Genomic DNA, 15,864 nt, shown 5'->3' on the forward strand with positions numbered 1-15,864 from the left:
GCTATCTACCTTGTTTTTCGTTTCTTTGTTTTGAGATAGGGTCTTTCGCTGACCATAGGCTTGCCAATTTGGCTAGGCTGGCAGGCCAGTGAGTCCTAGGGGAGCCTTCCATTTCCGTCTTCCTAGTTCTGACATTACAAATACATACTACTGTGTATGCCCAGCTTTAAACATGAGAACCGAGGATTTAACTTGGGTCCCCATGCTTTCAAGGCAAGTACATTATTACCCAAACTGTATCCCCAATCCCCAGAAAGCAATACTTTTTTTTTTTTTTTTTTTTTTTTTTTTTTTTTTTTGTGATATATATTTTTTATTTTACAATACCATTCAGTTCTACATATCAGCCATGGGTTCCCCTATTCTCCCCCCTCCCACGCCCTCCCCTTACCCCCAGCCCACCCTCCATTCCCATCTCCTCCAGGACAAGTCCTCCCCCGAGGACTGTGATCGACTTGGTAGACTCAGTCCAGGGAGGTCCAGTCCCTTCCTCCCAGACTGAGCCAGGTGTCCCTGCATAAGTTCCTGGTTTCAAACAGCCAACTCATGGAATGAGCACAGGACTTGGTCCCACTGCCTAAATGCCTCCCAAACTGATCAAGCCAATCAACTGTCTCACCTATTCAGAGGGCCTGATCCAGCTGGGAGCCCCTCAGTCTTTGGTTCATAGTTCATGTGTTTCCATTCATTTGGCTATTTTTTTCAATAATTGAGTAAAACTGAAATTTATTATATGCCACAGTCGTCCTACGGACCTCCATTCTATATATATATATAGCCTCTATGGTTCTATGGGTTGTGGTCTGATTGTTCATTTTATATCTAGAATCCACCAATGAGTGAGTACATACCATAACTGTCTTTCTGGGTTTGGGTTACCTCACTCAGGATGATATTTTCTAGTTCCATCCATTTGCCTGCAAATTTCATGCTTTCATTGTTTTTCTCTGCTGAGTAGTACTCCATTGTGTATATGTACCACATTTTTTTCATCCATTCTTCCGTTGATGGGCATCTAGGTTGTTTCCAGGTTCTGGCTATTACAAATAGTGCTGCTATGAACATAGCTGAGCATGTATCTTTATGGTATGTATCAGCATTCTTTGGGTATATGCCCAAGAGTGGGATGGCTGGGTCTTGAGGTAGTTTGATTCCTAATTTTCTGAGAAACCGCCATACTGATTTCCATAGTGGTTGTACAAGTTTACATTCCCACCAACAGTGGAGGAGTGTTCCCTTTGCTCCACATCCTCTCCAACATTGGTTGTCATTGGTGTTTTTGATCTTAGCCATTCTAACAGGTGTAAGGTGGTATCTCAGAGTCGTTTTGATTTGCATTTCTCTGATGATTAAGGATGTTGAGCATTTCTTTAAATGTCTTTCAGCCATATGTAGTTCTTGTTTTGTGAATTCTCTGTTTAGCTCTTTAGCCCATTTTTTAATTGGACTGTTCAGTGCTTTGATGTCTAGTTTCTTGAGTTCTTTATATATTGTGGAGATCAATCCTCTGTCAGATGTGGGGTTGGTGAAGATCTTTTCCCAATCTGTTGGCTGTCTTTTTGTCTTATTGACTGTGTCTTTTGCCCTGCAAAAGCTTCTCAGTTTTGAGAGGTCCCATTTATTAATGGTTGTGCTCAGGGTCTGTGCTGTCGGTGTTTTATTTAGGAAATGGTCTCCAGTGCCAATGCGTTCAAGAGTGCTTCCTATCTTCTTTTCTATTAAGTTTAGTGTAACTGGATTTATGTTTAGGTCTTTGATCCACTTGGACTTGAGTTTTGTGCATGGTGACAGATATGGATCTATTTGTAATCTTTTACATATTGACATCCAGTTATGCCAGCACCATTTGTTGAAGATACTTTCTTTGTTCCATTGTATAGTTTTGGCTCCTTTGTCAACAACCAGGTGTTCATATGTGCATGGATTAATGTCAGGGTCTTCAATTCGATTCCATTGGTCCGTATGTCGGTTTTTATACCAGTACCAAGCTGAAAGCAATACTTTTGAGGAAAGTAAATTGAGTGCTTAAAGGTAATGAAGCCTAGCAAGCTAGCAGCTGAATATAATATCGACCAAATTCCTAAGAGTTATCTGCCTAGGAGAATTACCTGTACCAATATAAAATGTGAGCCCAGCACAAAGACAGTATGGAGATCTGAAAGGGAATCAGGATGGGGACAAAAGCGGGCATCATTGGGGTTTATTATGTGGTCTGCTGTGAATTCTGCACATGGTGAGGTGACTCTTGGAAATCTCAGTGGAGAAATGACTTTCAGGAAGCTATTACTGGGACCCAGCCTCGACTGTGTGCTGAACATCTTACTGCACCTCAGGACATGAATGGGTCCTGAAGTCCCAGAACCACAAGTACAGGGACAGGAAGGAGACACAGACACTACTATGAATGAAAGTGTAAGTTTCTCATCACACATATAATCATGATTTAGTTAGTCCATGTGACACATCCTGTCCCAGTAATTCTAGAGAAAATGGTATCCTGGCTAGTTTTATGTCAACTTGACACAAGCTAGAGTCATCTGAAGGGAGGGAACCTCAACTGAGAAAACGATGCCCTAAGATCCAGCTGTAAGGTATTTTCTTAATTCGTGATTGATGGGGGAGGCCCAGCCCACAGTGGGTGGTGCTATCCCTGGGCTGGTGGTCCTGGGTTCTATAAGAAAGCAGGCTGAGCAATCCGGTAAGTATCATCCCTCCATGGCTTCTGCATCAGCTGCTGTCCTGGCTTCCTTCAGTGACAGACTACAATGTGAAAATATAAGCTGAATAAACCTTTTCCTCCCTAAGTTGCTTTGGTCATGGTGTTTCATCATAGCAATAGTAACCCTAACTGAGACAAGTGGCACAGGCCATCTATGAGGTAAAAAGCCAGAATGCCAGGGAAAGCTAAGAGAGAGGAAGCTGTTTAATTTCTTTCTAGAAAATATGTCAGTAACCAATGAAGAGGAGGTCAAAGGGAATGTAGCCAAAAATGCATCCTCCTGCATTGTGGGAAGGATGTATTTAAGGTATCAACAGGTTGATAAACAGATTTTTTTTTTTTGTTTCCAGGCTGGACTGATGGATCAGTGGTTAAGAGCACTGGCTGCTCTTCCAGAGGTTCTGAGTTCAATTCCCAGCAACTACATAGTAGTTCACAATTGTCTATAATTGGATGTGATGCCCTTTTCTGGAGTACAGATGTTCATGAAGACAGAGCATGTATACACATGCATAAATCTTTTTTTAAAAGATGTTATTTTTCTGAATTTGGTGATATGTATAGTGTCAGTTCTTATACATTTGAAATTTTGTGATTTCTGATTTCTAAATCGGTGTTTCACATATAGTTATATATTTCATTATGATATAATAATTTAGAAAACAGTTTCTAAAAAGCAAAGCCAGAGTTGGGGATACAGCTCAGTTGGTAGAGTGCTTGCCTCTCATGCATGAATGGAACATCTTGTGTTCCATTTCCAGGACCACATAAGCAAGCCATGGTGGCGCATGCCTGTAATCACAGCATGTAGATGACAGCGGGAAGGCCAGAATGTCAAAGTCAACCTCAAATCCATAGTGAGCCTGGAGACAGCTGAGGCAACCTGAGACCACAACAGCGCTTGCTGCTGTTGCAGAGGACTTGAGTTCAGTTCTCACCACAGATTTTGGGTCGCTCAAAACTGACTGTAACTCTACCTGCAGGGGATGGGACACCTTCTTCTGGCCTCTTGAGGGACCCTCATACACATGCACGTGTACACAGAGACACACGTTCACATGAATGAGAGAAATACAAAAGTAAAAAGTCAAGGCCAGTGAAATTCAATGGAATCATCAGACAATGGATTTGATAGATTTAGATAAGGGTATTCTGCAGGAAGCCCAGCTTAGACATTTAATATTCTAACTGGAATACACTTATGTATTATTTGTGAAATCAGAGATCTTTAAAGAGGAATAAGAGGCCCTGGCCTTCGGTTATCTGAGCAGAGCTCACCCTGGCCCACCGCCTCGGTCTTAGTCCTCAACACTTCGGCTGTGGGGTCAGGAGGAGGCAGACAAGCTGAGCGCTCGTCTGAGCTTCAGTGTCGTGAAGCTGGCTGGGAATCAAGGCAGCTGCGGACAGTAGCATCAGCTGCTCGGCAGAGGACGAGCAGTGTACGACGCTAGCACTGAAAAGGAAGGGTCACAAAAATGACTTCTCGGCTGGGGCGTCGCATACTACACAGCAAGCTCTTAGCTCAGTCATCAAGTGCTTGCTGGGTTCGCCTGCATTAAATACCCAGACCCTACTTTAAAGAAGACAGTAACTTAGAAAAGACCTTCTAAAAGGTAAAGGCCAGAGTTGGAAATGTCGCTCAGTGGGCATGGTGGCGCATGTAGTACTGGGCGGGCTGAGGGAGGCAGATCTCTGGCACTGGACTGCTAGCCGGCGTGGCTCAGTCAACAATTCCCAGGTCCTAGTGAGAAACTTTATCTCAAAAACAAAGATGAACAGCATCCTGAGAAATGATATCAGAGGCTGACCTCTGGGCTCTACACACATGTGCACACACATGCAAGCACACCAACACCCCCACACAAAATAAAAACAATACCAATGACAGAAAGAATGAGGCCCTTAGAAACCACTCCCCACAAACTAAAACAGGCCTTGCTGAGAATTGGAAGCATGGAGGCTGGGTAGCCAACAGAAAGGGATTCACGATTGCTTTATCCACTTTGTTTGTTTATAATATGTTCAAGAAACTGATGAACAACTAGAAAGGCTCAGTAAGTATTTTAGAGGATGACACATAATATGTGACCTGAGTTTTTCCATTAAAAACCATATACATTTAACTGACACTAAAAGACCTCACTACTCAAATCATCTCTTTTGATCTTATTCTCAACAGCCCCAGGAAGTCCGGGCTTGTATTCCAATACATCCTCCCTTCAAGGTCAGACTCATCACTCAGACTCCTTTCCGAGATTGGGAAGCCGCAGACATCTTACTTGGAATCGCTCATCCGTCTCGTTCTCTCCGATCTGTCTCAGGAGATCGCCACTGGCTTGGCCGATGCTCCCTGCAGCAGTCAAAACAGTCTGTCGAGGCTACAAACAGATAACGTGATTTGGTTGGAAAGAAAATGAATTTCTTCCTAAGTCTCACCACACATCAGTATAGGGAGGAATCATACAGATCAGTTCCTCCCACACACAAATGAAGATCTTGGGTTGTATGTCAGATAGGAGGAAAAAAAAAGTCCTGCTGAGATCGATGCAAGGAAATGCTCATCAGCCAGTAACAGGGAGATGTGCTTGAAACTTCCAATGAATCAGTCTTGCACAATTAGATCAAAGCTGGTATATACAGAAATTCAGTTGCAAACCTGCATGTATGCCTTTTGTGTACTAATCATGGGAGTTGAGTAACTAGCTGTATCTAATTAAATTCCCTTCTTGGGAAGGTTCCTAGCAGGAGCACAACCCTCCCCAGAGGTTGAACCACAGGATCTGATTTGTTTCAATAACTCAGCAGTACCCTGAGAGAGGATGGCAGAAACCTTTCAGGAAGCCAGAGCTCCACGGATCTGAAGGGATGCAGGTGTCTCGTCTCAATGTGACTATGTGTCCTGAGGGCTCACCTCTCCAGAAGTAGGCTGCACGGCCTTCAGCAAATCAGACACGGCCCCGGCGAGGGTCCTGGCAGCTCTGAGAAGGTCCTCCCCACTGCCCACGTCGTCGTCCATGAGGGCCGCCAGCAGTTTCACACCCTTGGACATTTCGGTCAGGTTGGAAGAGATTGTAGTGATTGCACAGCCCACGGCAGTGTAGTCAGTGTCAGCGGGGTCACCTGAGGCAGAGAAGGACCAAGACCAGAGGAGAGCGGTGATGGACGAGGAGAGCCTAGCTTGGTAGGATGAGACAACGCCCACTGGCAAGAGCCCATGCCCCACCATCGTGTAGGAATCAAATATAGAACTCTGAGGAACTCAGTGAATTGGCCATCACCCTGACTCCGAGTGGCTTCAATAAGGTCCTCTCATCTGGAGGTCTCACATACTGAGAGAGTGAACAAGGCTCCTTTAAACTTCCAAAGCAAAGAGTCTTAAATGTGAGAGGGGGTAGTGGGAGGATTTGGAGCAGCTAGGGATGGTGGCGAAAGTGATGAAGATACAGTGTATTCTGGTATGAAACTCTCAAATACATAGAATTTCAAAGTAGGGGCCACTGAGAGGGAGGGCTCAGCAGGTAAGATGCTTGCTAATTCTGACGACCCACATTGGTTCCTCACAACCTGAATGGTGAAAGAAGAGATCTAACGCCTAAAAGCTGTCCTCTGATCTCTACATGTGCACTGTGGCGTGTGTGTGTGTGTGTGTGTGTGTGTGTGTGTGTGTGTAACCCCACCCTACACTGATGAGTAAATGCAACTAAAAATTAAAAAATAAAGTTCCAAGCCGGGCGGTGGTGGCGCACGCCTTTAATCCCAGCACTCGGGAGGCAGAGCCAGGCGGATCGCTGTGAGTTCGAGGCCAGCCTGGGCTACCAAGTGAGCTCCAGGAAAGGCGCAAAACTACGCAGAGAAACCCTGTCTCGAAAAACCAAAAAAAAATAAATAAATAAATAAATAAAGTTCCAAAGCAGACTAGGGAGATAGCTCAGTCAGCAAAGCATTTTCCTTGCAAATACAAAGATCCAAGTTCAATCCCCAGAATCTATATTATATATTAAAAAAAAAAAAAAAAAAGAGCTAGCCCTGATGGTATAAGGTTATAATCCTAATGCTGGGGAAATGGAGGCAGGTGGACCTCTAGGCCTGAGGGAGAGCTAGCCTGGACTACTTGCAGAGTTTCAGGCCAATGAGATACCCATCTCAACAAAAAGAAGGACTGTGTTTGAGGAGGGACATCTGAAGTTGTCCTGTGACTTCCATATCTCTCTCTCTCTCTCTCTCTCTCTCTCTCTCTCTCTCTCTCTCTCCCTCCCCCTCCCTTTCCCCCTTCTCTCTCTCTCACACATGCACACACACACACACACATACACACATCTCAAATTCCAATGCATGCATCAGCATCTCATAACCCCAGCTCAGGAGTCACTCTATTCCTGAAATAGTGGTACACTGCAGACAAAAGTCCAGGCATTTTCTGCTCTCACCAGACAGTGTGAGGGTGGGAGTCAGGCTATCCCAGAAGACACAACTACTGGACAAGACAGGCAAAGGATAGATGCTTGACATGTCCAGACCATTTCTAGACTCTAAACCCTCCACAGGAGAAACTGGCCTCAAAGACTTTGAAGTATGTTCACATGCTGATGGACAATGAGCACTAAGTAAGCGCTTTTTAATGATACACAATATCAACAAAAAAAGAATGCGATGTTCCTTACATTCTCTTAGATCGTTTGGAGCAAATGTCTAAAGCAGGCCAAGTGTCTAAAAATAGACCATTTTTTTTAACAGTATAGCAATCTGTCACTTCAACGAAAGAATGAATACGAGTGCACACACACACACACACACACACACACACACACACACACACACGCCCCCCCCACCCTGCCCCCCCCACAAACACACTCCAATGCAAGTCACCCAGGGACTTACCAGCCGTGAGGTTGACAACTGAAGCTGTCCCAGCTGTGATAGCATCAACTTGAGAGTGGATTTCATGTTTGGATTCATCCACTTTGTTCTGAACCCATACCCTAGATGCCTGTAAAACCAGACAATGAAACAACATAACCATAGAGTACTCAACTGCCCAGGAGACCAGAGAAGTTGAGCCATAGGATGAGACCAGAATTTGGCTGCACTCTCCGGCCTGGGCCAGCACTGAACATGCCTGAGTCATCTTAAACAATATCCCGAACAGGTTTCTTATGTGTCCAGAGATGTTCAAAGGTCTATAAATTCTCTGAAAGGTCTATCAACTCTCTGTATCTCATACTGCAATCTAAAAGATGTTTATAACTTGTAGGAAAAATAATTTGATATGGCTATATCTAGGTGAATACAACTGAAAGAGTCAAAGATCATATCACTTCCTCCAAGACCCAGAGATCCCAGGAAGAGGGGAAGGAGAAAATGTAAAAGCTGGAGAGAAGAGTAGTGTGCTGGTTTGAGTGAGAATGGCCCCCACAGGTTCACATGTGTGAATAGACCCCAGCTGGTAGAACTGTTTGGAAAGGATTAGGAGGTGTGGCCTTGTTGGAGGAGGTGCTTCGCTGGGGGCGGGCTTGGAGGTTTCAGAAGACAGAAACAAACCTCTCTCTGCCTCCTAGTTGCAGATCAAGATGGAGATTTCAGCTGTTCCTGGCACCATGCCTTCATTCCAACATCCTGGAGTCCAACCCTCTGAAATGTAAGCCTATTTAAATGCTTTCTTTTATAAGTTTCTTTGGTCATGGTGTCACAGCAACAGAACATTAAGACTAGTAGAGTGCTGTAGTATGCAGTCCTCTGGGTGTGAGATGGCCATGACCCTCTTGGGACTTTCAGCAGCTAGATTACTTGAAAAAGATCTGTACAAGACTGGGTCCATCAGGAAGGCTGGAGAGACTTAGGTGTTACCCTACACTGAGGGTTGACAGGCACTTAATGGTTGCTGGGAGAGGGAGAGACATTTTCTTTCATGGTGTTGCTACCAATAAGTAGCACATGTTCCCATACATAACCCCTCACACATGCTCCTGTGAGTAACCCTAAGTAAACTCACTGGCTCATCTAAAAACAACAACAACAACAAACAAGATGAATGAGGAAAGAACAGGCTCAATAGGAGTGGGAGAAGAAGAGGGGAGGGCAATGGGGTAAATATGATCAAAGGACATTATTATGTGTGGAAAATTCACAACGGAAGCCATTCTTATATGATAATGTAATTAGGACATGTAATTAGGCTAGTAAAAATCAGTGTCTCACAATAACTCTGGATGTACACTAACACTTGACGACAATCTTCACTTTGCTTTTGTAGGCTGCGGAGTTAGAACTTGGGCATGCCAGCTCACAAGGGTTCTTGACCAACACTGAAGCTTTTCCTATGGACATGACATGAACTATCATGAAGAAAATCAGGTATCACGGCCACGTGCAGCTGACATTTTTCCCAGTGTGCCTGGGAAGATGGGCCGAGGCTCCTGCTCATGGCCTGCTTTGGCTCTATCAGGTGACAGGACAATGGCAAACTATACCCAGGTTCTGGGCCTTGCCTTTCTCCTACTATAGAGACTCAAAGGGCATTCCTAGCTCTTATATTTTGTTTCAACCAATCAGGTGTGTCCAACTCGAAGACTGTGGGCTACAATTGCCAAGGATCGCTTATGACTGTAGCTTAACACAAAACAATGTAAATTTACTTAAAACATTAGGAGATTTGTATTGTGATTAGTATTGTTGTATAGCTTCACTTGTGTCAGAAGTTTGTCTATGTCCACTTGTAAACTGTCTATTTCCTAGCATTTCAGAGCTCACCTATCAAATGATGATTTCTATTGATAATGATGACCCTGTAGGTAAGACACTGATCTAGGCTTAGGGGAATCGCATATTATCTTAGCACATTCTAATTCTTAAAAATCGGTGAATTGGGACAGTCACTGCCACATATTTTAAAGCCCTGTCTCCCAGCTGTTCTGAATAGGGAAGTCCACTATTTATTTCCACTCTTAAGATCCCTGAGAAAAATGTATGAGGAATTCAGGGACTTGAGAGAAATGGTACAGAGGGCAGGAGCAACCTCCACACACACACTGGTACAGAGATGGAAAACAGCATTCAGGGACAACTTTGAAAAAGTGATCCGGCTACACAGGAGGAAGAATGCATCTCGGTTCTGGCCCCTGCAAGGACATCAGCCTATCTTCTAGCGGTGGGTTCTCACTGTGACTGCCCATCAGAAAAGGAAGGAAAACAAACCGAACCTGCTCTGGTGCCCAGGCCTGCCCACAGAGGCACTGATTTGTGTAACTTGAGATTTTTTTTTTGTGATGCTCTGCAGGTGGTTTGGATGCAGAATAAGGAGAAGAGGGAGGAGGAGAAGGCAGCAGGGAGCAAGCTTGCTAGTCAGGTCTTTGCAAAGTTTAGCATGCCAGCAAATCACAGGGGCAGCTGGCTAACAGGCACAGTGACAGAGGATGCTGACGGGCCTAGGCTTTCTGCTTCTCTCCTAAGAACCTGGGTGATGTCAGTACTGCTCTTCTGCCGACTACATCTCGACATGTGAGGCATTAGCTGATTCGTGCAGCAGCTACTGGAAGGCCTCAGTGCTCATCACTTCACCCTGCTGCAAGGCTCAGTAGTACTATATAGCTAACCCAGGCATCGGCAAAACACTGTGCTCAGCCAGTGGAATGTGATGGAAACACGTATTTGTAGGCCCCACCCCATACCCACTAGATCAAAAACACATGCTAAGAGCAGAACATAAGCGAAGATGATGGCTAGGGCCCAGAGATAAGTTTTAACAAGCCACCCATGGGATCCCACTGTGTACTGGATCTGAGAGCTACTGGCAGTACTTAAAATACAAAGCCAGCTACCTGAGTTGAGCTCTTATTAGATGCTACGTGCATGCTAAGAATTGGATCATCACCCCTTCCCATCAGCCTTATTTACAGATGACAGGGGAAAGGCTTGAGGGAGTGAGATACCCAGATTCACACAGCCAGTGAATAGGGGAGCTGGGATCAATGGACTCTGGGGTCTAAGCTCAGCACAGCAGTCCTCTTTTCCTATGAGTGTGACAGAGCATCAAAGACCCAACATACACCAAGACGCACAGATTTCTTTATCAGCTAGCTGGAGATAGAGCATGTAACCTTATTCTGAGTCAGGACAGAGACACAAGATGAGAAGGACTGATGGATATTTACCATGTCTTGTCCAAGAGGTGGCAGTGAGTCCAGCTCGCTGAGGTCATCCTGAGCCTGCTGGACAGCATGCATGCTTGTGTTGATGGTCCCCATAAGGGCTTGCTGCGCCGAAGTCTGGAAAGGCAGACGAACACAAGGTGGTGAGCGGAATCTGGGAAACGACAGGGTCCCCTTGCAAAGCAGAACAAAACTAAACCTTCTCAGTCAAGAGCACATCTCATTACGCACCTGAACTAGCTCCCATTTCAACCTGAGGGCTAGAAATAGCACATTATATTAATAGAACACAAAGCGAAGGTGATTGCAGTGAAGGGCTTATAATCAGAAGGGTGTGGAGAGCTTAATTAGCAGACAAGAAGGCTGACAAGCATCTTCACAGGGGAATTCAGGAGTACAGTTGATCTGAGTGCTGTGGATAAAAGATACCATGCCCAGAACACAGACGGCTGCTTCCTAAGGATTCTTGATCATCCTTAGGACTCTGCCCAAACTTAGAGCCAACATGCTTTTCCAGCTGCATGATTTCCAAGCTTTGGTATTCTTGAGTCCTCAGAACTAGCCCAATAGCAAGGAATTCCCAAGGCAGGCCTGAGTGGTACTGAATCAGATGAATTAGGAAGAATTCAACAAGACTAGGTTGCAAAGGGAGATCATGGATGACTAGCCCATTTCTCACATTTTGTGAGGGTATCCGGGCCAGCCAACTTGAAGCTGCTGCAGGGGCATGGAGCTTTGTTTCTACAGCACAAAGAGGTCCATGATGGTTAATCTTTATGGCCAACGTGAATAGATTAAGAATCACCATCACCTTGGAAACAAGCCTCTGGGCAGATCTTTGAGGGTAGACCAATTTCTAGCTTGAGTTAACTGAGGTAGGAAGGTCCACTCTAAATGTGGGTGGCATTATTCCACAGGTTGGGATCTTGGACCATGTCAAAATGAAAGCTGAGCACCAGCATCCACCTCATTCACTAATGTGATGCACAGTGTGATCAGCAGCCTCATACTCTTGCCCATCCCTTCCTCATCACGATGGACTGTACTCAAAATGTTAGCCAACACATACATTTCTTTCCATAAGCTGCCTCGGTCAGGTATTTGTAATTGCAAGGGGAAACGTAACTAAATGCAAGGCCCCTCACTCTCTAGCCCCTGATTCTAGAAAGAAGCAAGTAGTCACGCCATTACAGGAATGCGCAGTCGTTGACTCGTGGCTCAGATGTGAGGCGCAGGGTTCCCACACAGAACCCGTCACCATCTCTGATGGCCCAGAGGTTAACAGATGACTAGTCAGGAAGGCTCACCAGTGGAGGCATGTGTCCTCGGTGCATCTGTCCGACCATGACCTGCTGCTGTGGTGAGGGCATGCTACCAACATTGAAAGTCTCGGGCCCGCTGGAGCCAGAGCGCATGACAGCGGGCAGCGCCACTGAGCCGTGCTCTGCCTTCCCCGTGCGGTTGAACTGCTGCTGCAAGATGGTAGACCTGTGGAGGAGACGGCTGGTCAAGGCGAGGGAGGCACCCACGTGCAGTATGGCACAGTGGGAAGACATCAAAGACGTCCACTGCCCTAGGTTGTGGAGGCCACTTAAGAAGCGCACAGTGGGCAAGGAATGAAGAGAAGCACCAAGATGCTCAGCGGAAGCACCTGAGATGAATCCCTTCAGGACCAGTGTCAACACCTCCAGTGGGTAGTGTTCTAGTATTATACAATGTATTTGTTCTCAAGACAAACAAACGACAGTCCTGTCATGATGCTCTGAGGGAAGGCTGGGATGTGCTGTCCTATCACTTGGCCAGTCACCCTGAGAGAACACCGCTCAGCAGGTTTTTATTTTAGGCAGCAATAGATGGCACCTATCCTTAGCTTGATGGGGAAAACGTGCAAATAAATTTAAGGAAAACCTCTCACAAGTTCAAGTCCAATGACCACAGAGGGTATCTGTCATCTCTGGAGGCTTGAGAGACTCTTGCATCTCTTCTAAAAGATTCCACCCAGAAATTAGGATTTTTACACACACACACACACACACACACCACCACCACCACCACCACCACCACCACCACCACCATCTTAACGCATTTAGAATGAGTGGTAAATGAGTGATAAGTGCAAAGGACTTTGCACGTGTGTAAGTAAGGAGCTAGAAGGAGCACAGTTCTTCTTGAGGAACCCAGTGGGAAACCACAAGGAGGGTCTGGGGGAACCCAGGTGTGCCAATAGAGGTGAAGAGGGAAGAGATTTTATACCAAGAGGCAGGGACGATCTTAGATCATCGCTGTTAACCGAGTGACCATCTTAAGCAACAGACATCTGTAAAGAGTCAGAAATGTGAGCAGAGGTGGGCGGTGCCTAATGAAATGTCCTACAAGGTCAAAGGGGCCGAGAGTGATCACCTGTTGAGCGCTCAAATCTAAAGAGAACATCTACTTAACCTTGGGTCTTGGGGGAAGGGGCCACAGCTCCGAGAACATCACGGAAGAGGAGGAGGAGGGAGGCAGAGGCGCTAGCATCTGGGGGGAGTCGGGCAGATGCTGTCTACTGGATCTGACGCCGTTGCTGCACTCCCGAGTCATGGCAGGCATGGTTACCTGCACAACAGCTGCACAGGAACGAGCCTGGCAGCATTCTAGCATGGAGAGGGATGAACGAGGCCCCACCACTAGCTGAGGAGCCCCCGGGAGCTGATTTTTGCTCGGGAAGGGGGAGTCGTTTTTCTTTGGTGGCGGAGACAGTAGTAGGTTCTCCATGTTCCCCCACACTCATGCTTATGGGAGCCACCCTAATCGAACTCAGTAGGTCTTTAAACAAAGACTAGAGAGTAGGAGGGAGATCTGCTGAGGAAAGAAGGGGTCAGAGGGAGCAGAAAGGTGGGGTAAGAAGGTAACGTGGGGTGAATCTGGTCAAAGTAAATAATGTATCTGCTCAAAATTGTAAAGAATAAGTACCAAACATTCTTTTAAATGAGCTCAGAATAGATGGCACCAGGGAGATGAGGCCTGGAGGCTGCTATCTTGTACCTCAGCCAACAGCCATATGTGAAGACGTGGGAGATTTAAGGCTCAGAGCACCTGGACCATTCATCCCGCTCATCTTGACTTGAATCCAGGATGACGTACTTGTAGTAGAGGGAGTCCCAGACAGGCAGGGCCCTGGCACTCTGCATTCCCACACTTGCAGGACTCTTCCTGGGGGACACACAAGTGCTGCAGATGCTGTCCCACAAACACCTCACTCTGGTGGGAAGCACTAAGTTAATACCTCCCACCTGGTGGGCATCAGTCATTCCAAGGACTTAGGAGACCAGGCTATCATATCATACGACAGCCCTGAAATATGCCATGGCCAGTGTGGTTCCAACCTATGTGCTTACAGGAAACAAGTTTTGGGTGGAAACATCTGCTTTTCTCTTACATAGGAAACTGTGTTGGGATCAAATGAGATAGCATGCTGGACACATAGAATAAAAATGAATGAAAACAAGACAAAAATCTGTTTAACGTGAGGGTGTCTGTGTGGATTCCCCAGCTAGCATCACTTACTAGATATTCCTTATTTTTATTAAATTCATTTTCTCATTAATAAATGGAGATAAGAGTTCTTAATTACATGATTTTTAAAAAAAAGTGTGTGTGTGTGTGTGTGTGTGTGTGTGTGTGTGTGTGTGTGTGTGTGTATCTATGGGAGGGTACGTGCAGGTACCTGTAGAGGCCAAAAGAGGGAGTCAGATTCCCCTGGAGATGGAGTTCTGTGTGGTTGTGAGCAGCCCAATGTGGGTCCTGGGAATCAAACTGGTACTTTGTGAGAGGAGCAAGCATTCTTAAAAGCTGAGTTATTTTTCCATCCTCAAGTTGTTGTGTTTTCACTATATTCTGATGCTCCCAAAACTGCCAATAAAATTTGCTTTAAATCAGAGGGCAGAGCTAGCTACTAGCTGTCCAGAATTAACCATAGAGGTTTTGGAGGGCTGAGGACAAATTTAGAGAGACACAGGAAGTAGTAGGGTGGAGTTAAGAGAGGTCTCGGGCCTTTCTGAATGGAGGAACATGAAAGAGAGGAGGTCACTGGTCACTTCTCCACTGCTTCTCTGATCATGCAGGTTCTTATCCTGACGAGTTTTTATTGATAAAGAATGATCAGAAATGATCACATTTACAACAAAATGTGCCAATGTTTTGTGTGCATTATTTGTGATTCTGTCATCAAAACCAAACATAACAGTGATACAAACATTATTCCTGATTTATACACGAACTCTTGCAGGTAGAAAAATCAAGGCAAAGAACAGACCCCAGATCTGCTCTGGGCATGGTTCCTAAGGAGTATGTTTTTCTTTCTTTCTTTTTTAATTGTTTGTATTATTTTACATACATGAGTATGTTGCCTGCACGTATGTTAGTGTACTACTTGCATGCAGTACCCATGGAGGCCGGGTGATGGATTTTTAGCCTTGTCTTTTTGCTGCCTCACAACCTGTGAGAGGGGCGTGGCTTGTCATTAGCGCTCTGTGGACATTGGCCAGCCTCTGAGATCTCAGAACAGAATCCAACAGAAGTCAAGTTACAGATTTTGAGGGAAGAACCCAACCCCTGAGATTTACACCAGAAATGCAAGAACAGAACCCAGGAAAAACCAACTGCTTCTCAAGATGGAGGTAGACACCAGGCCCTGCCACCCAGGACAGCCGGATGACACACACTGCTCATCTAGGCCCATAACGGAAAGCAAGCCTTGCCTATCCCATGACCACCTCATCGCAGGCGGAGGCGGACCCCTGATTCCCTGGGTACTTACTTTTTTGGGGAAACTGACTCTTCTAACATGGTTGACTCCTCATCCCCTTCCAGCCCAAATCTATCTTTGCTTTGTTTCTGGAGGTAAAACAGACACACACAACAAGGAACATCAGCAAATCTTAGTGAGGACCACTGAAAAGAGCTTTCGAAGGGACACAAATACTCAAGTTTATGGCAAATTCTGTGTACTTGATAGTTAGT

At 45.6% G+C, this 15,864-nt stretch overlaps 1 protein-coding gene across 6 annotated transcripts in view; it reads right to left on the reverse strand.

Annotated features, from left to right (window-relative positions):
• Tln2 (talin 2) overlaps positions 1 to 15,864 on the reverse strand; it is a 419,063-nt gene that overhangs the window by 131,648 nt on the left and 271,551 nt on the right. For all 6 annotated transcript variants that reach the window (XM_076576578.1, XM_042281192.2, XM_006979299.4 and 3 more), the window contains 6 exons: positions 15,662 to 15,738; positions 12,171 to 12,351; positions 10,867 to 10,980; positions 7,598 to 7,706; positions 5,631 to 5,839; positions 4,999 to 5,097 (listed from right to left, as the gene is read on the reverse strand). In XM_076576578.1, the coding sequence (XP_076432693.1) occupies positions 4,999 to 5,097; positions 5,631 to 5,839; positions 7,598 to 7,706; positions 10,867 to 10,980; positions 12,171 to 12,351; positions 15,662 to 15,738 (789 nt within the window). The remainder of the gene's footprint in view (positions 1 to 4,998; positions 5,098 to 5,630; positions 5,840 to 7,597; positions 7,707 to 10,866; positions 10,981 to 12,170; positions 12,352 to 15,661; positions 15,739 to 15,864) is intronic.

This window comes from Peromyscus maniculatus, chromosome 7 (assembly GCF_049852395.1).
Source record: "Peromyscus maniculatus bairdii isolate BWxNUB_F1_BW_parent chromosome 7, HU_Pman_BW_mat_3.1, whole genome shotgun sequence".
Taxonomy (NCBI): domain Eukaryota; kingdom Metazoa; phylum Chordata; class Mammalia; order Rodentia; family Cricetidae; genus Peromyscus; species Peromyscus maniculatus.